Consider the following 25,380-nt stretch of genomic DNA (forward strand, 5'->3'; position numbering starts at 1 on the left):
CACGATTGTAGTCAATATTTTAGCACTGAAATAAAACTTGTATGATGTATTTTTTGTTTTACGTGCAACACATTTCCCCACACAAATGTTAGCTTTGTACTAGAAATAATTCACCTAAAGTTTGCCATTCTGAACTGAATTTTTATTTTGGCTTATGGAGATTCAATGCAAAGGCAGACACTTTCAGTATCATAAATTCAGTGTAGAAAAAATCTTGAGGACACAGGTAAAGCAACATACTTTTAATGATAAGCTGTTCATAACTATAATTAAAAATGCGTAAAAATATCTATGACCTTTACCCCTGAGTGTTAGTAACCAATACATCAACACATTGTATTACCTAAATCTAAAGGTAAGCATAAACAGTTATACATGGTGACTATTATGCAAAATGGGAGTTTAAAAAAAGTTTTTTCAGTGATATATACATCATGGGTAATGCTGGTTACTACTCATAAAAAATACGATTTATTGTATAGAAACAGTATAAGGTCACTTTGAATCAGACATTTCATCAAAAACAAGGTAACTATTGTGTGCTGTGTGACAGAGGCCAGCATTTTCTCAGCTTCTAGTGTGCAAGAACTCATAGTGGCTTTTTTAATATCTTTCAAAGTAAAATGTGAATAGTTCTGGTGCCAGTATTGCACCATTTCTAAAAACACAGATGGTCTTGCTAGCTCCTCTGTGAAAGGTGCTTCATGTAGCGTAAGGCAGTATTCCTGTGAGACACTTATCATCTGTCACAGTCACAGACAAGTTTGCACTCAAACCACACAGGTAGTGTTGTTGACTTGTGGGCTTGTGTCCAAAGATTATGAAGCAATCTGTACACTTTCACTGGCTCTGTCAGAGGTTTGACCAGTTTCCAGGTTTATGGAGTTGCAGTTTAATAATGCAGAATATTACACCACTCTAACTAATTTCTCAGAATATAGGTCTTCGTAAAAACAGCACTGGAAAGGGATTTGTGCTAATATTATATAGAAGTCCAGTGAGAACACAACCTTATGACTAAAATATCAAACATTAGGTCCATTCACAAGGTTCACACACTACTTCCTATCTTTCTCTCTACTGGTAATTCATTAAAAGTTCTGGTATGTGACAGGTGCATTACAAAGGCACTGATTCCAGCTGTAAAGACAATGTGCATTGTGGAAAACTTTAAAATCTATAAAAATGTTCCAAGTGACATTAGACTTGCTAAATCTCTGGTTACACACAACCCTAATCCTGGTCCATGCTTCTGGTCTCCCATGTCTCTGATATTGTATAGTTTTTTTTCTACAGGGCAGCTTATATAGTTATTTTCTGCTTAGCTATAACAAAATAATTCCAAATTAATCAAAACAAAACTTTAAAGGGGTCTACTTTCATCACTCAAACTACATATTTGTCAGATGTTAGACCTTTCCAAATTGCGTGGCTCAGCAAAGGAAATTTGCACAATAACTGATGTAATTTTATAAAAGACAGCATAAAAAATCTTTGCATTATAATTCTAAAGACATGATTTGATATTGCTCCAACTGAATATAACACATAAGTTAATATAATATACAAATGCTTGATGTAAGCACATGAATATAAGGTAGAAATGCAGCATATTTTATGGCACCTGGAAACAGAATTATTGAAATAAATAAAAATAAATGCAATGGTCGAACAATTGTGTCTCTGCTTCAGACAGCTTTGTCAAAGCAGAGTGGATAGAGGAATGTTCTGTTCTGGACTGCTGACAACATGGTGAAATAATAACTCACTCAGTTGTCATGGTGACTTTGAAAAAGGAAAACGCAACAATTAACAGTAAATCAACCTAACACCCTTTAATTATCTTGTCCTGCTTTTATTTCCCTCCCACAATTTGCCCACCTGATCCTTTATCCAAAAAATATTCAATGGATTTCCTCAGCACAGAAATCTTCTGTCCTTGTTTTTTCTCCCCCCAACATATTACTTTCTTTCCTCCATTACACAATCTTGATTTAGTAAGTTATCCCTGTTATCAGTGCTCTTCTTTTTTTGTGCCCTATCCAGTTTTTATTTCAGCTCCAATCCAGTCATCTCTTTATATCCGTCACCATAACAACCACAAATGTTCTGACAGATTTGCTGGCACTGCAGTGAGAGGTGAAGCCTCAGAGGGAGAGAGTGAGAGTGAGCGTGAGAGAGAGAGAGAAAGAGAGAGAGAGAAAGAGAGAGAGAGAGACAGAACGAGAGAGACAGAACGAGAGAGACAGAAAGAGAGAGACAGAAAGAGAGACAGTGCCACCCACCCAAAACCTTCACCAATAACTGTACACTATGTTCCCAGATCATGTGAGATGATGGGTTTCCAATAGAACCTCACATCCTCCCCTGACTCACATTCATTTGTGTTATTTTTTTTTCCCAGTGCCGGTTCAGATTGTTCTGAAGAAGTTCTGAAGCAGACACTGAGGACAAGCTGGCTACTACAGATTAATGAACGTTTGTGACAGCGAACCATCATAAAATCCACATCTCAGTGGTTGTGTTCAGACCAGCTCATCGTCAGTCAAAGAGACAATAAAAAAAACATAATGATTAAGAAGTAAATCATGACGTCTTTCCCTCACCAGTGAAGTGCGAGTGCTATAACTACTTTAGTGTGCTGGACATTAGGATAGATGGAGCATGTGGTACTACAGCCCTTTAGTGGTCTGATGTGTTCCGAGCTGTGGTTATGTCCACAGCCCGACAGGAGCCATGCCTTCTTTGGTGCCCAGAGGAGGCAGCAGGTTCTCCTCACACAGGAACCGCAGGGGGAAGTGGACTAGCAAGCCTCTGATTCCCTTCAGCTCCTCTGCAGCCTTCTCGGGGTCTGTGTCGCAAAGTCGCTCCATGCCGGAGTACTCCTTCAGGTCACGCATGTTGTGGACTGTGTTGTAGGGCAGGCATTTGAAGACCTGTTTGAAAGCAGCACACACCAGCAGGTGATAACAAAGGGGAGGTCAGAGAACAGGCCTGGAAACAGCAACAGGTATTCAAATAAAAATTAAGCACTGTCAGTTTTCTGTCTGATGGTCTACTTTGCTTTTTAGGTCACATTAAGGCTTCCACATTATCCATGTTAACATCTGATTGTTTCATTCCTTACTGAAGGTGAAAACTTGATCCGTCAAAGGATAAAGAGGTAAAAAAATAATCAGTATTCATACCTTGTCATAAATGATGGCATTCTGTTTGGCAGCTGTGTTCCAGGCCAAGAAGAAGAAATCATCACTGATTGGATCGTCAATATTGATACTGGGGTCTGAAGAAGCACCAACAAGAACACTAGAAGAGGAAATAATTGAATTTTAGCAACACAGAGGTTTAGTTATTCTAGACTTTAACAATACAGTTGAAATGTTTTTAGGTAGGAAGTAGGACTGTCAAATGAATCATTTAAAATCAAGGTTAATGAATGAATTTCAACAATGAATCTGGATTAATCACATATAAACTCACATCATTTTGGATTTCAAAACGGTTTTTAAGTCCATATAAAATTTAAATGTAAAGCAGTTGTTACCAGTGTCTGGATATGGGAATCAAATGAATGCAATCTAAATGCACATTATGAGCTTCATGTTTAGATTCATTATTCAAATAAATGCTGCAACCATGACTTAGAGGTAGAGGACGGCTTCAGAAGTGCTTATTCTGTGAAATAAAACGTTTAATTGTATTTATTTTAAGGATAAAACAGAGACAGTAAGGTATAAGACTGGTCACAACCTGAGGACCTCCCTAAGACCCGTCTTCCACATTGTTGACTGGCTTGACACTCCCAAATAGTGCTCTGTTGTCTTTTGTGATGCAGTTGGCCACTGATCAGCTGTACCTGTATGCTTAGCTCATAGCTGGTCAATCGAACCCTAAGTACTTGAATGATATTTTAAATCTATTTCACACAGAGAACATGTTACTTTTGACTTGTCAACCAAGCCATTTGATAATTTTATTAAAGTGAAGTGTGCCATTCAAGAGGGTAATGCTGTTGTATTTTCTGTCACGGTAGTAGCAGGAAGCAGGAAGACACTGCGGAAGCTTAACTACAGTGTTGTAAAGAAAATAATAATATCTTAGTGTCGAATCATATTGGCATTATAATTAATGGGTTAGTCTGATAGTATTAGTAGGAATACAACTTAACAGGTTTAAAAAATGTTTGCCCAAACTTTTTATTTGTTCCTTTACAATTTCCTTTTGAAAGCTGGAACCTCCCAGTGCATGAAAAACAAAGCTATCCATGTAGAGGTACACCTTTCAAAGTCACACATTACTGACAATTCACCAGGGGTTACATAGTCTGCCCTGACCTGAAACACTCTTTGCGCAGAGCCAGTGTGAGGGGCCCTGCCTGGTACTCCTCCCCTCCCATGACGGACGGGACCCGCTCTTCATCTTCCACAAACACAGCCATCTCACTGTCTCTGCTGCCCAGCATGCTGCGGTCATTGATGTTGGCCGATCCTGGAACACATGTGAAAGGTACAGACACTTACAATCTGTTTATGCAGAGGCATCATTTTTGTCAGAATTAAAAGCACAGATGGGCATAAGAGTATTCTTCAGAGTGTGTGCTCTTTATATTTAGGTAGATCCTCTGAATATTCTGCTGCAGGAATATATTAGTCAAAAATGTTAAAGGCATAAACTTGTTGTGATCAAAAGTAAATCAGGGGCAGATTGTGAACCGAGTGTATAACAGTGTAGAACTCAGAGCTGGCAAATCATTGGGTCTGTGAAAAATTCAACCTTGGCGAGCAGAAAAGCTCATCAGAGACTTTTAGCTAAGTGTCACATTTTTACCGTTGTTTGACACAAAATGTTCAGCCCGTTTCACACTTTGACTTGAATGTGTAATGATAGAAAATGTCGGCTTGTAACAGCAGTCATTTAATACAGCTCTGAAACAGTATGAGGACAGAGAATGGTAAACAGTGCGGCTGATATCACTGAGATTCAATTACAAACTGTAATGCAAGATGACACACATCATTATCTCTGAATTCTCGTGTTCGTGCAAGAAGAAACTTCAATTTAGCATGGAGCTGTCATATTCTGACACTAGGAACTATAAATCATTCATGAATTGTTAAAGAATATGGATGGTTACATAAACATCTTTAGGAATATGACTTTAAGGCTACTAAAATCCTCCAAAATAATGACAATATTGATGTAGTTTGTCCTCAATCACTTTATCCTGCGACCCCCTGTGAGCCTGTACTTAAAAAATATATCTTACCTTTTTAAATATGAAATGTCATCCTCTTAAATATTCATTTTAAAAGATGACTTTCTACATATATTTGTTCATTTGCATATCTTTAATGAACAACGGTTTAATTGAAGGGCGCTATTACAGCATAGCTGAAATGAACTGATTGACATTCCCTTTAGTGCCATATCTTCCTCACAGTCGTAGATTACATACGCTGATTACCCATTTAACATGGAGCTCTGATTAGCTATTTGAATATGCTCCGATGAATATGATAACCTGACTTTAAGTGAGGTTTTGCAGGTTGTGACTCACCGATGATATAGCAGCGGTCATCTGATATGAGGGTCTTGCTGTGGACGTAGATGAGCTCAGTGACGAGGGACTGGGAAAGCTGGGAGTGTTTTCTCAGGCCACAGAGGGAGATGTACTCTGTCCACTGGTCCTTGACTGAGGGAGCCAGACCAGACACAGTGTTTACAAGAGACCATGTTTAAATACAAAGATTCATCAATCAACTCGCTTAGATTCGTGGATGTGAAAGACGATGAAGGAGTAAGTGATGAAAATGGAGAGAGATGAGGAAATACCTAGCACCATGAGCTTCAGTTTAAAGGAGCAATACGTGGAAAAAGAGAGACACATGAGTTACAGAGGGAAAGGGTGATGTTTAGGGATGTTAATTAGTGAAGGCAGGAAAAGGGAACATATATACCTTCACTGAGTCGTGATAAGATGGCGTGCTCCCCTCGGCACATAGTCCTAAGGACATGGAAAAACGTTAAAATAAGAAACTGATAAACACAATTACTCAAGAATTAACTATAATAGAAATATTCATTATTCAAGTTGAGCAGCAGTGAGGATCATAAGTGTATTATTTGCATGACAATCTTGTAAACTGAGACAGATCAATGGAAAGAGTGAGCCTGGGCTCTTGATACATTATTACTTAATGCAGCTTTAATTGATATAACTTGAAGCTGATGTGATCAAATAAAAGCAGCACGGATCTACTGAGTTGTACTATTTGGTCAATGCTAGTAAAACAACCTTGCAGTCCAAATTAAATTTTAGCAAAAAAAAAAAAACTAAACACACTTTAGGTGTATTTAGACTGAATGAGCTTCTCATGTTTAAGGAACAGAATAAAAATGTTTTACCAGTCTCTGAAATGTCTCAAGGACACTTAGTGCTTGATCCACCATACATAAGTACGAACTAGAGACACTGACTAAGCTAAGAAAAATCTATCCACGCTACAACTCTATGTATTTTGAACATGTCTGTCAAGAGAAATGAACGTTGAGAGGCTGTGCTTTCCTGTTGTTATCGTGCTGCCTGGTCTTTGCTGGGCTGAGTGCAGCGTGCTAATGGGGGGAAAAAAGACTCTCACCTGTAAGTGAAGTGCAGAATAGCCTGGATGGCATTTCCACCTCCTGCACTGATGTCTCCCTCAAACCCAGGAAGCAAAGGAACCACCACGAACACTCTGTACTTCTTCTGCTCTCTGCAGTGAGTCACAATATTAACACAAGGTCACTCACATTTCTGTCCTAGCTCTTGATTTGGTTCACTCAGAATGTTTTTTTAATTGTTAAACAGCAAAACAACATCTCAAGTCAATCATACTAATAAGGTGAGAAAATTTTCACTACACAAATGGTCTTTCATTCATAAATGCTTGGATGTTCATTCCTTAGTACTCGGTTAACATGTTGTAATCCACTTTCAGAGTACAGATTACATGCAAAGCTGCTTTGTAACTTCAATGTTCAAGAATGTGTGTAGAAAATGAATGAAGTGCGTAAATCTGAAATGAGTAAATCTGGCAAGTATTATAAAACCAGACCTGTATGCACGCAAGATTCGGTCTACAATTGCATCACCAATCCCGTTATAGACGGTTTTCCCATCGGTACAGCTGATGAAGAACTGGTTCTGAGGGCAGAGAGAAGGCAGATGGTGGCTCAGTATGAGGTGAGGGCTTAAATAGGCAGGTAGCTGGCAAGAAGGGTCTGGGCTGTGATTGAATTTAGACTCAGAAAACCTTGTGACTGGACACACATTGGATACAGAAGCTCTGAATGTGAAAATACAATGTTAATGGTGTGTACGTGAGAAAATCACACGCTGAAAGATGAGATGAGAAGGACATCAATGTACGATTTAAATTGAACCAAATTCTATCTCTTTGCTGATATTGTCATGTACATGTGTAAGACGTGTCTTCTTACAAAAAGTCTCAACCTGCTCTTTTTCAATTGTCAAAAGCTTCTTGCCAGCCTTTGCTGTGTCAAATGCATAGACTGTATAAAATATGGACGTAGTATCCGTGACGTCACCCATCTGTTCCTGAGAGCCGTTTTGAAGCCAATCGACATTGGCAGCCATATTGGAAATGCGGAACTCAACCAGGCAGAGTGTGACGTAAAGAGGCGGAGTTTGAGCCTCCTAGCCAACAGCATTGTGTTCCCGTTCGGGAGTCAAGTCAGTCATGTCCTTATTTGGGCTAAAACTCATAATCTTGATATCTTCTGAACCGTCGCGTATAGTGTTTGCCGATAGAGAAATTAGCTACGTAGAGCCAAGCCGTTTTTTTGAACCAGTCTGTAAACATGTTTATTAATGCTGCAAAGATCGTCTTTTTTGAATTGGGGTCTATGTGGTTTCCGGTGTTTCTGCAGCCAGCCTCAAGCGGATTCTCGATGAATTGCAGTTTATAAAACGTCAGCATGGGCTTCATAGTTTGAGACCAGAGGTTGCCGCTTGATCAAATGTGAAAAAGAAAGGCTGTTTGTGCAGCTTGCTGTGAATCTATTTGTCTGACACAGTGTTTAAAAGTACTAAAAACAACAACATATAAATGATCAGTGTTGTCTCTGATGGTTTAGTTTCCTACACAGACATCAATTACACTTTAATTTTGTTTCATGACCAGCTAGAAACTCCTCACAGGAGCTTTAAACCCAGAAAAAGCCAAAAGCTGAGTTCACTCTTTGCTACATGGAACTGTTTTTTTGTACAACCCCCCTGGTGTTCCTGCATTACCTCAATATAGATGTAGTGCTCGCTGTTCTCGATGGTGTGGATGTAGGCATTGAGGATCGAGTTCTCACAGGTTCCAGTAGACCAACGATCAGCAGACCGTAACACCTGACAAAAAAAGGCATAGAAGACTATAACAAAAGTATGACATGCTTAAAATAAAATACTTATTTTTTAAGCATGTTATATCTAATTGTTCATAATTTCTACACATTACATTTTTCTTCACTGATTTATTTGGAGTTTTGTCTGTTAAGTGTTTTGCGGTATTTAAATGGAATGAGTCACATGTTGAATATAGAAAACAACGATTGCTACACATTGTTACAACCTCTTTTTATTCACATTAGTCTTTGTATTCCCTGCATTTAATGTTTCCTTGATGCATTCAAACGCAGTATTTACTTGTTCTCTTACCAAATACATCATCATCCAACTGTATAGCAATAATTACAGAGAGTATGTATATCCTTTTTCCAAGCTTCAGTTGCATTATCATTGTCCCATCTTGTCACATGAACTTCTACTGTGCATACATGGATACTCTATAAGCTCCACAGCTCTCACAAAAGAGCTGAAACCTAAAGAGAGCTGCAGCTTGATGGAGTTTAGGGTTACAGGCCACCACATGCAATAGAAGAAGAAAACACACAGGGAAAGCTATTGTTACCAAATACTCACTGCACCAACACCTTAGAACTATAGCACATGGAGATGTATAGGTATAATGTTGCTGATAAATAATTGGATGATGCATGTGAGAATACACTATTTTAATATTGTATTTTGCTTGTGTATGAATTATGATGTGGCCTAGTTAAGGTAAAGTGACAGCTGCATGTTTACAAAGCTGCAACATGTAGTATCAGCGGAAATACTTTAATATTAGTGAGTTGATAAAGACGGACTCCAACTCAATCCAGTTGTGTTGCCAATTCTAGCTATTGTTTTTATACGGACCACATTTCCCATGATGCCTGATGCAAATAAGATGCTTCCCCTCGTCCTCCCTCTCTCCACATCTCTGGCAGTGCTTTTGTTTTCTCTGGCTTTACTGAAGAGGATAAACATGTTGGAAGTGATTTTTCTCCACAGGATTTACTCTTGTTCCGCCATCTGCCATTGCAAAAAACTCTGAATACTCTAGCTGCTCTTCGAAAGCCAGAACACTGTCTCTTTGTTGTATGTACAGAAAGCCATCTGATTTCCAGCTTGATCTTGGTGTTGCACAATGTAAAACGTAGAATATTAGACACAAGCGAGGGCTTTCAGCATTGTTTGCAACCGTCTTGTTCGTTTACAGGGATTTTAGTCCTCTTGCTAATGTCTCTAATTGTATACGGGTTGATTTATGTGCAGGGTACAGGTTTCTGGCAGGTTTCGATTGTGAAGCCTTTTGTTGTCTTCTCTTCATGGCTATGAGAGCTTGTTTTACAACTGGCCACTGTTCTCAAGTAAGGCTGCCACCCACGGTGAACAGAAAGTCTGATTTATCTGGCACACTAATGTCACGTGGGAACAGTCTTCGTAAAAGAGACTGCATGTACTTGTAGAGGCTGAAAAGCACTACATTAGCCAGATAACCGCACCTGGCTGCACTGCAGGATCAACACCAGCAGGAGAACACAATGTGAACTATTGCATAGATTCAGACATGTTTTATGTAGCATGAAATAGCATGCACATTTTTTTCCAGATGAAATCCACTCTGCACACGTTGTCTTTGTTGAATGTATGTGTATAAATACCTGCACTTTGGCCTTCGTGGACCCGGGCACGGTGTATGTGAGGTTGTCAGCAGTACAGTGGGACTTGGGGAGGAGGTTGGGGTAGAAGTCGTCCTTGTACTTGTTTTTGAAGAGCTGGAGGAGACAAAACAAACAAAAGCCAGATGTTTTTTACCTTCCTGTTAGTGTTGACCTTCCTACAAAAACCTCATTTTAAAGTTTGAGCTGGTTTCTTTTAATCTGAATACCGAAATCAAATGAATGTAGCTGTGGGAAATAAATCCAGTGGGTTCTTGGAACATAGCAGATTGTGGACTACAGTTTCACATAGCAGCCACATCACTGGTGCAGAGGTGTTTTTGCTAAATCTGATAACTTTATAATATTAAATATCAACTTTGTGCAGGTTTACACCCTGAAACAGCTGATTTTGCAAGATTAGTATATAGAAGCCACTGAATGATGCTTATGTCCTGGGCTGTCCTCTGGACTCCATAGTCCAGGTTGGTGAGAGGAGGATGTTAGCCAAGCTGACATCCATCATGGACAATCCCTCTCACCCCCTGCATGAGACTGTGGGGTCCCTGAGCAGCTCCTTAAGCAGCAGACTGAGACTCCCACCCTGCAGGATGGAGCGCTACCGCAGGTCCTTCATCCCATCTGCAATCAGACTGTTTAACACCAGCACTGCTGTGTCCCGTTAATCAGCTGTTCTCATCTTTCATTACACTACATAGAAGTTACTATGTGACTTGGCACATTCACAAATAACTACTGTATCCATCTGAATCGCACTGTTCTTCATACTGTGTATGTTTGTTTTTAAATAACCTGGTGCAATTTTTATCGTGCAATAACTTACCTTATCTATTTATCAGATAGAAGGGTACATAGTGTGTATATATCTGTAATAGTTGCCATATTGTACTTTATTTTATTCTATTTTATTTTATTTTATTTTATTTTATTTTATTTTACCCTTGTCATTGCTGTTATTAGTGTTATTATATTTTTTAACTATGTTGTATTTCCCTGTCCCGTGTTGTAAGCTGCTGTAACAAAAGAAATTCCCCCCAATGGGGGACAAATAAAGTGTATCTTATATTATCTTATCTTATCTATAGTCTTATTTTCAAAGTGATTCCAGCTCTAGTCTGAAATTAGGAGGATGTTTATTACGTTATGTAAAATTATTATGAAAATCAAATCCGGGCAGCCACAAAACAAACAGATCACTTCTTATAACTCCAACCTTGGTGAAGTTCCAGCGCTGGATGAAGTGGCGGGCGGCGTCTCTGGCAGCACTTCCATGAACGGCCGCATGCAGATCGCGCCATGGCATGCGAGGAACTTGAGTACGGTCGATGTTATCTGTAAAAGTACAGACAGAAATCCGTTCAGCTCCCTGCACAGAGACTCTCATTGTGTGTTTGTGTGTGTGTGTGTGTGTGTGTGTGCTTGCGTGCGTGCGTGCGTGCGTGTGTGTGTGTGTGTGTGTGTGCTTGTGTGAAACTGAGGGAGATTTAGATGATTTACCTTCAAATGGTCTGTCCAGCTGGACCCAGTCTTTCCTGATAAAGTTGCTGTAGTCTTTGCCAAGCCACAGTTTAGTGTTGCCAGTCAGATCCTCTAGGTCCTGCTCTGCGTGCTTATCTGGTTCAGAGGGTTTTTGACCATCAGCCACACCATTGTCCTAGTTAACAGAGACATCAAACAGTGTGGGAAGCATGACAAATTCAGTGCACTGGTGTATGAACTATGATAAATACAAAAAGGAAATAGAGATGGTATGAGGATAGTTTCAAGTCATTCTTACAACTGTATCTATTTTTTGGGCCTCATCCGTCACACTGGAGGCATCCTCCTTCAAACCCAGGTCAGTTAACCTGTACTGGCTGTTGTCCCACCTCCCAAACGCCAGATCAATCCCACCCACAAAGGCTACTGTTTGGTCAATGGCCACCATCTTTTCATGGTGAGCCCACAGGAACACCACAGAAGAGACGTGGTCAGGATGTCGCATCACCTAATGGACACACAAGGGGTTAAAACTGATGGTTAAACATTAGATGAGGCCTCTGGTCATTGTGTAGCTTCAAGCCTTGCAAATCAAATGATGTGGAGACGTGATCGACCTTGATGTTTGGGTGCATATTCATAAGAGTCCTCTTGCTGTGCTCACTGTTTATGCCAAGTGCCAGCTCCACCTCTTTGTAAAGCAGGATGCACACTTTGACTCCTTGTTCCTGCAGGAAACAGTTCAGAGCCTCAGGGATATGTAAATTTGGATTTAAGTTTGTGTAATACAATAAAAAAAATTAACAAAGACGGAGGGCAAACCTACCGCTTTGCGTTTGAGTATGTGATCCAGACGCCAGTAGTTTTCAGTTGCTGGTCTCTTTAGGAACACTTCAGGGCTGAGCCTGGGAAAATAAGTTGGAAAAAATCCTCTTCATGAAGAAATTCAGCTTATATATGCATACAATATTTCACTTGTATCATTTGAATGTGCTGCTGACACTGACCACCAATCTGTGATAAAGATTTCCTCCTTTGCTTGTTCGAGTGCATCAGCCAGGTCTGCAAAGTAGCCGTGTCCGTTCACATACCTTCAAATATTTGCAGAAGTAATAAAAGTTTAGGAAAAGAGGATGAAATCGTACGTCACATAGTTACAAATCTAAGGCAGACAACATATCTGACCATTTTGTGAGTGTGTTCTCCCGCGGCGGAGCAAAGCCCTCAAAGCGTTGCACTTTGAGAAAGTCACAGGTTTCTGCCAGCCGGTTGATTTCATGACTCCACCAATGAGCCTGCCTATAGCTGCCACATTTGATGATCAGACACCTGAAAGAAAAACAAACAGGCCAGGTATGACTCACAAACAAGAAAGCCCCAGGCATAAATATAAGCAATGTACTGGAGCTCTGAGTGTGCAAACAAAACACAAATGAGACCCACCGAGTGAAGTTCTCAATGCAGACTCCATATTTGGTGTCTGTGTAAGCACGACCGACTTTCACTTTGAACTCAGGGTCAAACAGCAACACAAAGTTGATGTTTCCATTGTCTCGGTTCATGTATAACAGGAAGGAGTCTTTCACCACCAGCCAGCGACGCGACCAGCGGAAACAGAACTGATGATGGCCGATGCAGTTCAGGCCTTGGATCCGGTGACCCCCCGACCTCTTGAAGATGGGTCCCTCTCTAAAATCCAGTCAACAAATGTTACACAACAAATCTCTCCTTCGCACTTAAGTCAATTCTTCATTGTCTCCTTACAAAACACACTCCAAAGAGGTTTGCTTACAAGCCTTTGGGTCCAAGATCAGTGACGAAGGAAAGAGCACCCACAGAGAGGAATTCCAGCTACAGAAAAGAAGAAATAAAAGTGCCGTGATGTTACGTGACATTTATTTTTTTATGGAGGTGTTAGCGTGTTGTAGGGCTATTACCATGCTGTGATCATTCCGGCAGAAAACGTTCTCCAGCAGACCATTAAGGTACTCTTCAAGGTATTTCTGCAATAAAGCAGAAGAAAATAAAAGTCATATTTGTATACTGCAAAAGTCAGAATGTTTTGAATGCAACTTTAAGAGCAGCAGTATTTTCTTTTATAAAATCAGCTGACATGAATTTGTATAATAGGGACAATGCCAATACCATTTTGCTTGAGGTCCTTCTGGTGCGTTCAGTCCCATGTAGGCTGGGCATTTCCTCTGACATGGCTCTCAGCTGCTGTCTGTCCTTTGCAAACCTTTAAAAGAAATTTGAATATTCAAACCACTGGGTGCTGCAGAAATCTGACAACAAAAACTCAAAGCAGTGCATCACTCGGATTTCAGAGTGAGGGTGTTCATTTGCATCATTAAGACAAACAGATGGGCACACCAACCTTCCAAGGGGCAGCAAGTGAAGCATCATTTTGTGCTTGTAGAGGTCTCGATGCAGCTCCTGGAAGTGCTTGTATTTCCTCTTAACTGTCCAGTGGAAGTGGCCATGTGTTAGTCGCACTGTGTACAGGGTGCCTACATGGACCTGGAGAGATATTATTGAAATTATGTGGACTAGATAGAAATCACTGAATGTTGAATTACTTATTTACTTATCACACATATTTTTTATTCACGCAGACATTAAGAATAATCTCTTTTTTCAGTAGGATCATAGACAGGAGGAGAACTTGTAAACTGCAGCTGTATTTAACTCAGCTGATACTAATCCCTGTACATTCTTTAGTGCGTTACTTGATACAGAAATGCAACATGAGATGCTTACAACAGGTCAGATCTTCTGTTCTTATGTTGAAATGTTGCATGTAGGTTTAATAAAAAAGGATGGTGAGAATCTTGATGTGTGAAAGTTATAAAGTGGGTGATAACATTTCAAACATTTTATTATATACCTGTCATTTGATACCCTGGTGGTAAAGCAAGGCATCTTTGAAACGCCCACTTTTTCAAACCTGTCATGTACACTAACATGTTATACCCTCTGTCTGTATCTACACCTAAATTACTGTCAATGTAAAGCAACTTATCATGTAATTATCATCCCACCTCTCTACCCAAACAACAGCTGAGTCAGAGGGCTAAAAAACTCAAAGTATAAAACTCTTCTTATCCAACAGGAAAGTTCACCTTTGAGCGAGTAGTGTATTTCTCTGTGTTGTCCACTCTGCATGTAATAGGAGTACCAGGCATCAAGTAAGGCACGCCCTCCTCTTTCAGCTCAGGAAGATGATGCACCACAAGGAAAGGCCGACCCTCTATGGTTTGGAAGATAAGAGCATGTTAATAGAGTTCAGATACAGCCATTAGAGTTTTAAAGGGAAGCTCCTATGTTCAATTTCATGTGCTTATAAAAGCAACTAGATTCTTACCGCTACTGGACATGAGGCCGTCTATTTCATCTGGACTCAAGCCCTCGATGTCGTGCATAAAGCGCCTTCTGTCCAGCTTTTGGGCAGAAGAGATTTGAACTGCCGGCTCGATCACGTCCTCTGGACTGGCCATTGCACTGTTGCTGCAGGTGGCAGCTGCCCTGTAAGGACAAAAGAGAAGGGAGTTTTAGATTCACAGTTTTGAAGTTCCTAACCACTGAACATACACGGCATGGCAAACATGACAAAACTATGGATCATATGGTACATTTGAAACCATTCTCTTTATTCACACCACAACATATTTCTTCATTTGGGACTATTCAAACTGAGTGAACACAGTAAGCAGAAAGCACTTATGTGTATGCTAGTTATATAATAACACCATCCAGTCTTGCTTTTATCACCTTAGGAATATTGCCTGGATAAGATCTATGCTCACTTTTAATGACACCCAAACCATTATTCATGCTTTTATTTCTTCTAGACTAGATTATTGTAATGGGCTTTTAACAGGTTCAACTCAAAAATCTCTCAATAGATTACAATTGGTACAAAATTCAGCAGCAAGACTTAAAAAAAAAAAAACAAGAAGAGAGGGCACATTACTCTTGTTTTAATGACCCTACACTGGCTGCCCATTGCTTTTAGAATAGATTTTAAGGTTTTACATTTCACTTTTAAAGCACTGCATGGCCCAGCCCCTGAATATATCTGTGATTTGCTGTCACCCTACCGGCCTGTGCACAGCCTCAGATCCTCATGCAGGAACCTCCTTAAAGTTCCGTCACAAAGTTAAACTCTAAGGGTGAGCGAGTATTTGCTGTGCAGGCTCCACGACTGTGGAACAACCTGCCTGAGGATCCCAGACAGGCTGCATCAGTATCTTCTTTTAAATCACAGTTGAAAACATATTTTTATCAAAAGACCTTCTTGTAATATTTTTTTATCCACGATGCTACATTTATTTCTAATCTACTTTTATTCACTCATTGTTTTATTTGTTTTACTGATTTAAAATGTTTTATTGTTTTAATAGCTTCTCTTTTACTCTTTTCTCAACTGTTACTCTTAAATTTTCTTGCCAGCCCTTATATGCCCCCCCCCCCCCCACCATGCTCTCTTTATTGTGGATTTTTATGATGTAAAGCACTTTGTAACGTCTGTTTTGATAAGTGCTTTATAAATCAACTTTATTATTATTATATCATTACTATTATTATACTTGACCAGGCTTTTAGGGACAATCATTATACTCTTTACACAAAGTGTGTGTGTCTAATTTGATCTATATTAGAGTCTAAAAACAAGGAAAAAATTAATCTATCATGTACTATTAAAAACAAAGCATTTGTAAAATCTATTGCATCTACCCTTACTGTTTAGAATCAGAGCCTCTGCTGGTACAGCTGAAAGAAAATGCTTAATGACACAGTCAGCTGTACATGAAGTATTTTTAATTGCAAAAGACACAGCAGTTGTTGCATGTTGTTGCAGTCAAAGGGGCCAAAGTGGACTCAGAAGACTGAAGACTTATGAAAACGCAGCTAGGTGCAGAATCTGACAAGTTAGTGAAATAATCCAGAGAACCAAGCAGATTCCTGAAGTGAACCTAATCCCTTAGGAGAGCAACATGTCAGGATTAAACAAGGGGAAGCATAAAAAAAGACACATTTTCTCACTGTTCAGTACTTCAGTTAAAAACACTGATAAAGATAGTTTACAGGCACACCCGACGTTTCGGGATGTTTACCTGTGGATCAGCTCTTCCACTTTGTGACATACAAGACCAACATACAAGAAGTGCAGGACACGCTCAGAGCGAGGGATTAGGGTGTGTGTGTGAACCCTTTTGGGGAGTGTGTGGGCAGATATCTCTGAATGGCTGGATGTTTCCTGGGCAACGAAAGGAGGAAAAGGGATGGGACAAAGTGTATTTGTGTGCATGTGTGTGTTTTGGTATTAAGGACAGCGTGAGAGTGTGTGTGTCTGGGAATGTAGATAAGGAGGAAGCATTTGAAAACCAAACTCAAAACTAAATGTACCTACCAGTTCAGAAACAGTAATGGATTAAGGTGAAAAAACATTTGCACTGCTATGATTTTGATTTCTGACACATTTAAGGTCATAAATATGGTTTAACATAACATATCATGACATGCAATTTTTTTTATTCCGTTCTGAATAATACCTGTAGGACAAACTGCAAACGGCTGAGTAGTTTAAAGCAGGTTATAGCAGGGGCAAAGCTGAACACTGGGTGGGTACATCGCCCTTACTGTTCAGGCCAAAGGCTGTTGGCAGCATCTAAATACTTAAGGAGTGGCACTAAAAACAAAGGACAAGTAACAGATGACTGAATTACATCAAGCATATGACAGTATGGGATCATCCAGAACACTAAAAATGATTAAGAGTTTCAAAAGGTACACTTTTATGATTTTACAGTTTAATTGAACACAGTCACTCGTAGAGGTTGAACACATTAAAAGTGAGCTCAGGGGAAACTTCTGGAGTTTACGAAGAACACCACTGAGATGAGTTCTGATGTAAGCTACTTAAAAGGCTTTTCTTTTTTAATCTAAACCATCACAACTAGTTGATATAGATGATAAAATCAGAGCCTTGAAAGCCAGGACGATGGCCTGCAAGGTGTCCAATATCAGGTTTCAATGAATGACGTAGAAGTCAGAACTTTAGCATGTGTCCCTGTTGCTCTGGTTATGTTTTTTTTACTCAATGCATGTTAAGCATGTCAAGGGAAAAAGAACCCCTTCAGGGTGGACAAGCCCCTTCCACTTCCAGTTGGGGTCTTGTCTCACCCTGTCTGGATTATTTTTCCCATAACAACCTGCTAACCATACATTATCCCGCTTATTACCCGGCTACTAACTTAAAATACAAACTTGTTGTCAAAAAACATTGATTAAAAGTTTATTTTATTGATCTAAAGAGATTTATGTACAGTTTTTAAAAAAGAATCCCAGTGATTCCACGGCAGTTAGCGTTCCATGGTGATGGATTCTGATCTGCCTGTTAAATGTGACTTTTTTTCAGTGGATTGTTTTGACATGAATGCATACGATCAGTTTGACTCTGGTGTTGTTCATGTTAGTGAATGTTAATAACTGCTGTCAAGGGGTTGTCAAGGGGTTTTGACCAATCCGAATCAAGCTTCTTACATTGGTAGATCAGTAAGAAAGCCGGGTAATAATATCATGTAGCCTGCTTAGGGATGCACAATGTCATTGGCATAATATCGGCATCAGCAGATTTGAAAATATCCAACAATATTTACGCTCGATAAGGTAGATAAGTTTGCATGCACTAACAATAACCTCAACATTTCGGCTGTATGGAAGTATTTCGACGTGTCGGACACAGACAGCGAAATAGCTCTTTGCAACGCTAGTAAAGTAAAGCTGATGCAAGGAGCAAAACAACACTCCTTTGACACAATCATGAACTGTCATCCTGAACAGAGCCAAGAGTTTCTGAGAAGCATTGACGAAAGCCCGTCTGTTTCAGTCATTCAACACAGCTAAAAATATAGCAGAGACTACTTAAAGGTGAAGAAGCTTTTTAAGAAAATCATTCATTCATTGCTTTCATTACCGGCTTCTCTGAGTGGTGAAGGATGCCGGCTTCTGCAAACTAATGATGTACCAGGATTGGTATCAGTACTGGCATCAGCCAAAATTAATTTGAAAATACTGGCGTATTGCATATCGGCAAAAATCTGCAATCATGCATCCTTAGAACAAACAGTTTCTATTAAAATCTTAACAGGTAGCCCTTATCAGGAATTAATGGACTCCCTGCAGCCAATGAGAATCCAGGATTCACGCACACTGTGGTTTAAGATGGGATAATTGCAAGCAACTTAAAAGGAGGTTCCCACTTATATTTTATAAATTCAGTGATACAGATTAATGAAATATTGATTCAAGAATATTTTGCTTTGTTATTATAGTTGCTGTAATCTCATTGTTTTCCTTGGTAACAGATATCATGTTTTTTCTTTAGTTGTGTTGATTTAACTCCTCAAGAGCTCAGGGCTGCACAGCTGCAGATCAACATTTCTTTCAGTTTAAATCATCAAGTCAAACTGTGATTGCTTCATTTCCACTGGGACTGATCTTCACCAGATGTTTTCCTGATTCTTATTAAGTTCCGTTTAATTCCTTTAAATCATATCATACCGCAAGTTGAGGTTTTCTGTTTGCTTTGCTCTGCTATATAAGCTGCTTTGATTTACAAACATTTGATCCTTTAGGTCGTTCAGCCCTATAGGACCTTCAACTCTTGTATTTCAAACTCACTTCTTTCTGTTTGTTGTTAGAGAATGTTAATGTTGGCTAAACAGTGTGATACCAAACATGCTCCATGGGCCGTTGAGTGCTATCTAAACTGAAAGTAATTTTTCTGTTCAAGCTGCCTTTAGAGCTATAAAAGCTAGTTAGAACTTGCCTTTACCCATACATTATGTGCAGTGCAAAACCATGCATGAGAAAAATACTGATCAAACTGAAAATTACAACCATTTTTTCACACAGTCCACAGAAGAGTGTAATTATCTGGAGACATGTTATGTTTAACGGAGGGACGAGATTTTCTTGTTTCTCACTAGAAGGAGTGAATCTTTGTCCGCACTATTTACACAGTCCCACTTGTGCAATATTACACACCTTATTATAACAAATCTTTCTGTGTGTATTAGTACTGTTGGCTCAGTTGTTGCCTAAGTAATCCAGCAGCTGTGAATGACAATGTCATAACTAATTACCGCCCCTATATGTGAGACTAGGATACTTCAAACTTATTGACTCTCAGTTGGTTAGTCAAAAAACGTATACCTGGCCAACACAGAGAATGCAGATGATGACATTTAAAAGGACAGGGACTCTGAGACAGGATGTCGACTTTTTCTGCAAATCAAAACCTATATGAAAAATGTAGAAGTGCATTAGTCACATGTTAATACTACACACAGGGGTTTTAAAAAGCTTGTAGAAGTTCTCACCTTGTATAAGGGTGCTCAGTGTGTGGTCAGCGTCCCCTCGTGTCACTGTGAGTGTGCTTAAAGGTGAAACAGAGCACTTCTGTCTATGTACTTGAAACTTTGATAAAAGGATGTGAGCAAAACATTGCTTACCAGCTCACAAGTGTCACTCTTGGGAAATATAACGCCTCTTGTTGCATAGGAGACTATGTTTACTGAAACATTACAATACTGATTCATGTTGATTTTTGCAGTGGGCTACTATTTTAGGCACAAATCCAAATGTGTTGTTTGTTTTTTTAATACAAGAAGCCTACATCATGATCCCTAATCTATTGACAAAATGTGTTTCTGTGTACAACTTCTAAAAGGGCAGTACATGCAATATTATATAGACTAAAGAGATATACATTTTCAATGCATAGTCCTACCTGAGCAAATGTTAGCTCTATAGTGGAAAAGTTTAATTTGTCATAGGCCTACTGGCTGCTTTTTTTTTTTGCAACGTATGCATGGGTACTTGAAATAGAACTAGACTCAAATACTTGCAACAAAATAACAGGATGTGATATCTGTCATAAATTCCTACATGACTAAAACAACAGTGCTGAGTCAACTTGTGCATGTGCTGGTTCCCATAGGATTTCCCAGAATGGCCACAGTAGTCTTTACTAAACATTTTACTTGCATTTTGCCCCATTATAGTGACCTGAAAACATTAGTTGCAAAGTTTTAATGTGCTTAAGGTACATCTTTAAGGGTAAAACTCGCCTCCTTTTGGAAAGTCTATGAAGTTTCGACAGCCAGGGATTGTTCTGTTTTACTGCTTCATCTTCTCCAGCACAGACTAATCCGGAATGTGTACTTTTCCTTATTTAAACTAACATGATAATATTTAAGTTGACAAAAATGTATTTCTGTGTACATCTTCTAAAAGAGATATTATTTTTCAATTCATAATCCTACCTGAGCATATGGCTCTATAGTGTAAAGTTTCATTTGTCATAGGCCCACTGGCTGCTTTTTTTTGGCAATGTATGCAAGGGAACTTTAAATAGAACTAGACTAAAATACTTGCAACAAAATATCAGGATGGGAATATCTGTCATAAATTCCTACATGACTAAAACAACAGTGCTGAGTCAACTAGTGCATGTGCTGATTCCCATAGGATTTCACAGAATGGCCACAATAGTCGTCAAAGAAGAAACTCATTCTGTCTTTGTTAAATATTATACTTGTATTTTGCCCTGTTATAGTGACCTAAAAACATTAGCTGCAAAGTTATAATGTGTTTAAGGTACAACTTTAAGGGTAAAACTTGCCTCCTTTTGGAAAGTCTGTGAAGTTTCGACAGGGATTGTTCTCTGTTTTACTGCTTCATCTTCTCCAGCACAGACTAATTCAGAATGTGTACTTTTCCTTATTTAAACTATTGTGATAATACTAAAGTTGACAAAAATGTATTTCTGTGTACATCTTCTAAAAGAGATATTATTTTTCAATTCATAATCCTATCTGAGCAAATGTTGGCTCTATAGTTGAAAAGTTTCATTTTTCACAGGCCCACTGACTGCTTTTTTTTTTTTTTTTGCAATGTATGCATGGGTACTTGAAATAGAACTACACTCAAATACTTGCATCCAAATAACAGGATGTAAATATCTGTCATAAATTCCTACATGACTAAAACAACAGTGCTGAGTCAACTAGTGCATGTGCTGATTCCCATAGGATTTCACAGAATGGCCACACTCGTCGTCTAAGAAGAAACTCATTCTGTCTTTATTAAACATTTTACTCGCATTTTGACCCATTATAGTGACCTGAAAACATTAGCTGGGAAGTGTGAATGTGTTACAGGTACAACTTTAAGGGAACAACTCGCATTCTGCCTCATTTTGGAAAGTCTACGAAGTTTCGACAACCAGGGAATTATCTGTTTTACTGCTTCATCTTCTCCAGCACAGACTAATCTGGAATGAGTTTTCCTTATTGAAACTAATGTGATAATATTAAAGTTGTAAAGTCGTTATAAACACTCCGGGCATCAGGGTGACTCTGTGACTGTTGAAAATGCTGAAGGCTAAGTTTTGCCGTCTCCACCCATACCCCGGTTTCCTACAATGTCGCATTCTTCAAAGACTACACACACACATTTACCAAACTACGCCACAAATGTAGCTTGACGAATGTGCACTTTGCTTTTACGCAGACCACACCGACAGTATCAAAGCATCGGTGGAGTGAAATGTGAAATCTGCAGCTGGACATTCTTCTGGCAGTCGACAATGCAGTTTCAGCTCATACAAGAGAAGTGACATATGCGTAAAAGTGAGGCCTAAAGATGTACTTACTCTCAGTTTTAACAGCACTCCGGTTCAGGACGCGCAGCTATTCCACTCCTGGGACAAACAGGTAGAATTTACATTCAGGCTATAAGAAATGTTTCATCGTATATCAGCCTGTGTTTTCTTAGAGGAGAGTTCATTAGTATACCCCGTAGGTGATGCACACTTTAGTCCCTCCCATTCGGTGTCCAGTGGGACATATGGAGGAAAAACGACAAGGAATGTCTTGAAATGTCCCACTTTTCTCACAGAAGGCAGGGGGGGATTAGAACACACATGTTTGTAGTTTTAACACGATTTTTAAAGGATTTTATACACGTTGTCTTTTACATCACGCCCATTTCTGCAGATTCGAGAGCAGACCGAAACAGCCACATGGTGATTGTCATTTATTGAGCGGTCTGAAATGCCCCGAGGATAACGTGGATTTCTGTGACGAGACAAGTCCTAACTTGGTCACCGCTGAGATAAACACAAACACAGGAATGTAGATGGATGAAGACTACAGGGGCGGTCAGTTTTACTTCACAGAATTGGACCAGGAACGTGGATATCGTAGCATATCGCGAGTTTTCCGGTGCGCCTTTTCAAAATAAAATAATTGATAGTATCAATCAATCAACCAATCAATCAATCTTCATTTATATAGCGCCTTTCATACAAATCAAATGCAACCGAAAGTGCTTTACATTGATTGAAAAACGAGAAAGAAGCAGAAATGAAACAATAGCAAGACATATTAGGGGAAAATAATAATAATAATAATAATACGAAGAAGAAGAAGAAGAAGAAGAAGAAGAAGAAGAAGAATAGTAATAATACAAATTAAAAATAGCAACAACATAAAATAAAATAGAGACCAATGCACACCAAAAATAAAATATGTGTAATTAAAATAAGTTAAAGCATCAAAATAACCCTAACCCTAACACTAAGAATAAAAATAGTTAAAAAATAAAATAGATTTATAAAGGGTAGGGATAAGAGTTGAAAATAAAACTAAGGCTAAAAATATCAATAAAACTGAGTAGATAAATAAAAATTAAATAAATGAATTAATTAATATTTAAAATAGAATAAAATAACAGTTAAAATTACTAAAATAATAAAGCAACTTTTAAATCAATATTATGGTAAAAGGTAGGTAATAAAATTGTTAAACCCTACATAAAAGCCAGACTGAATAAATAGGTTTTTAGTTTAAGTTTAAAAGTCTCAATAGTAGGAAATCAACTCAGTTCAACCCAGGTTTACGGTGGCCCTGAAGGACAACACTAATTTACAAAAGATGAAACACGTTTACAAAGTTGGAGACAAATTTACATTTAAGAAAACAAAATTACAAAATCAAAACACTTTTACTAAGGCCATAACAAATTTATATTTAGAGCTTGGGTTGGCAGTCAGATTTAGATACACTTTTTGTTCTACTAGTTAAACTGCTCTTTGCGTCCTGATAGCAATCAGTACATAATGTGTTCTTAAAAAAGAGCGAAAAAATAGCTGCTACCTACAGCCGGAGTAAACCTGAGAAAACACCAACCAATCCCTGCCATCAGGAGCCAAATTATGAAACTAATCAAATCCAGTCCTGCCGTTCTGCCCGCCTACTGTGTGTACATTTCATGTTAGTTTGTGGTTTTAACTTTCACAATGATAATGTTTTGGTGTTTTCTTACTGCTGAGCCAGACATGAGTTGACATAGTGCAAACACAAACAATGAGCTGAGGACCGGTTTTCAGTCACCATCATATGGTCGCGTTTCAGCGGCGCTCTTGCATGTGAGCGGGGGTGTTCACTTCCACACCCTGAAAAAAGTTTAAACTACATTTTTTACCAACAGGTAAGAGTTTCCAATACTTGTGTCTCACATGCAAAGTAGCTCCAAATCTGGAAAGGGATTTGCATGTCACTAGCTATCATAGGTAATGCCACTGTATGGGCTCAAACAGCTTGCACTCCTTAAGTTAAGTTACCTTCCTTAAAGGTAGCAACCTTTTATTGAATGGTTAAAGTTTTAGAGGGCTGCACATACATAATCCTCAAGACTCCATACATCTGTACAATGTTATACAACATTATATTGCTTTTGCAAACATTCACAAATATTGTAATTATATGAAATCGTTTTAGTTTCTTTGATAACATTATTACCAACACGTAGGCCTATCCAAAGGCTTTTCTTCATTACTGGTCTTCATGTAATAGAATGTAGACTTACTGTTCAAGGCTCATCCTTCTTACCCTTTGTTTCTGTTAATGAAGAAACTTACTGCTTATTATTTCTAATGATCATCCTTCCTGTATATAACACGCCCAGGAGGTGGGGGTCTCACTGTATTTCCCCTCCTGAGAATTCTCACATTATTACCTTATGTGGTAAGATTTGTCGCTGTGATAAAAGCCCTCTTCCTCTTTAAAGTAAAAAAAAATGAAGCATAAGGACTTATTTTTGAGTGGAGAAGTTTGTCAAAGGCGTGGTTCAATAGTTAATTATCAGTCAAAGTATATGATATGCCTGCATCAAGCCAAAACTGAACAGTGTGGTGACAGTTTAAGACCAAGAGTTGAACAACTATTCAGTCATAAATAATCTGTTTTGAAACTGTGCATTGTTGTAGTACAATTTTGCACCACATGGAGGTGTTAAAACCCAATGAGTTATCCCAGAAATTTAGCAGGGATTTCAAAATAATAAACATCAGCACATTATTGACTTAAAATAGTAGTTTTAAGGATAAATCAATGATATACATGTTAATATATTTTCTTGCCTCTGTTTGATTCATGAATAAAAGATATGACCATAACAATAGATCTACAGCAACTACATATAACATTTATCTGATCATCCAGCTACAGTTGACTCGCACTGTCCTTCTCTACTCTGGGAATCTTTGTTCAGCTCTGTGACCCAGCACTTGGTACTTTGGTCATTATTGTGGTGATGACAAGTTAATTGTTGATGATGATAATGGAAGGTCTTTAATTGTTTCGTTGCTTCGTTGTAGATGTTCCTTATTTTACTAAAAAAAAAAATTTAAATCCTTATTTACTTTAGTGCATTGCCTTTACACTGCTTGGCAGTACCTGCATCGAAATGGACTTGAAGCACTTTGTTACTCTT

The 25,380-nt window shown here is 38.7% G+C and overlaps 1 protein-coding gene across 2 annotated transcripts; it reads right to left on the reverse strand.

Annotated features, from left to right (window-relative positions):
* Positions 1-227: 227 nt before the first annotated feature.
* On the reverse strand, positions 228-22,720 carry pld2 (phospholipase D2). Of its 2 annotated transcripts, XM_034684378.1 has the most exons (25): positions 22,259-22,720; positions 19,756-19,841; positions 14,900-15,060; positions 14,658-14,785; positions 13,913-14,055; positions 13,681-13,774; positions 13,473-13,538; positions 13,328-13,386; positions 12,979-13,224; positions 12,721-12,864; positions 12,543-12,626; positions 12,362-12,440; positions 12,153-12,263; positions 11,834-12,043; positions 11,554-11,710; positions 11,270-11,388; positions 10,039-10,152; positions 8,294-8,398; positions 7,095-7,183; positions 6,639-6,752; positions 5,958-6,004; positions 5,558-5,692; positions 4,335-4,488; positions 3,189-3,306; positions 228-2,936 (listed from the first exon to the last, which is right to left on the reverse strand). In XM_034684378.1, the coding sequence occupies exons 2-25, from the start codon at positions 19,785-19,787 to the stop codon at positions 2,712-2,714; spliced, it is 2,934 nt and encodes a 977-aa protein (XP_034540269.1). In that variant the 5' UTR covers positions 19,788-19,841; positions 22,259-22,720; the 3' UTR covers positions 228-2,711. The 2 variants fall into 2 exon arrangements, with proteins under 2 accessions (XP_034540269.1, XP_034540270.1); XM_034684379.1 differs by lacking the exon at positions 19,756-19,841.
* Between the last annotated feature and the right edge of the window lie 2,660 nt (positions 22,721-25,380).

Source organism: Notolabrus celidotus, chromosome 5 (genome assembly GCF_009762535.1).
Source record: "Notolabrus celidotus isolate fNotCel1 chromosome 5, fNotCel1.pri, whole genome shotgun sequence".
Lineage (NCBI taxonomy): Eukaryota > Metazoa > Chordata > Actinopteri > Labriformes > Labridae > Notolabrus > Notolabrus celidotus.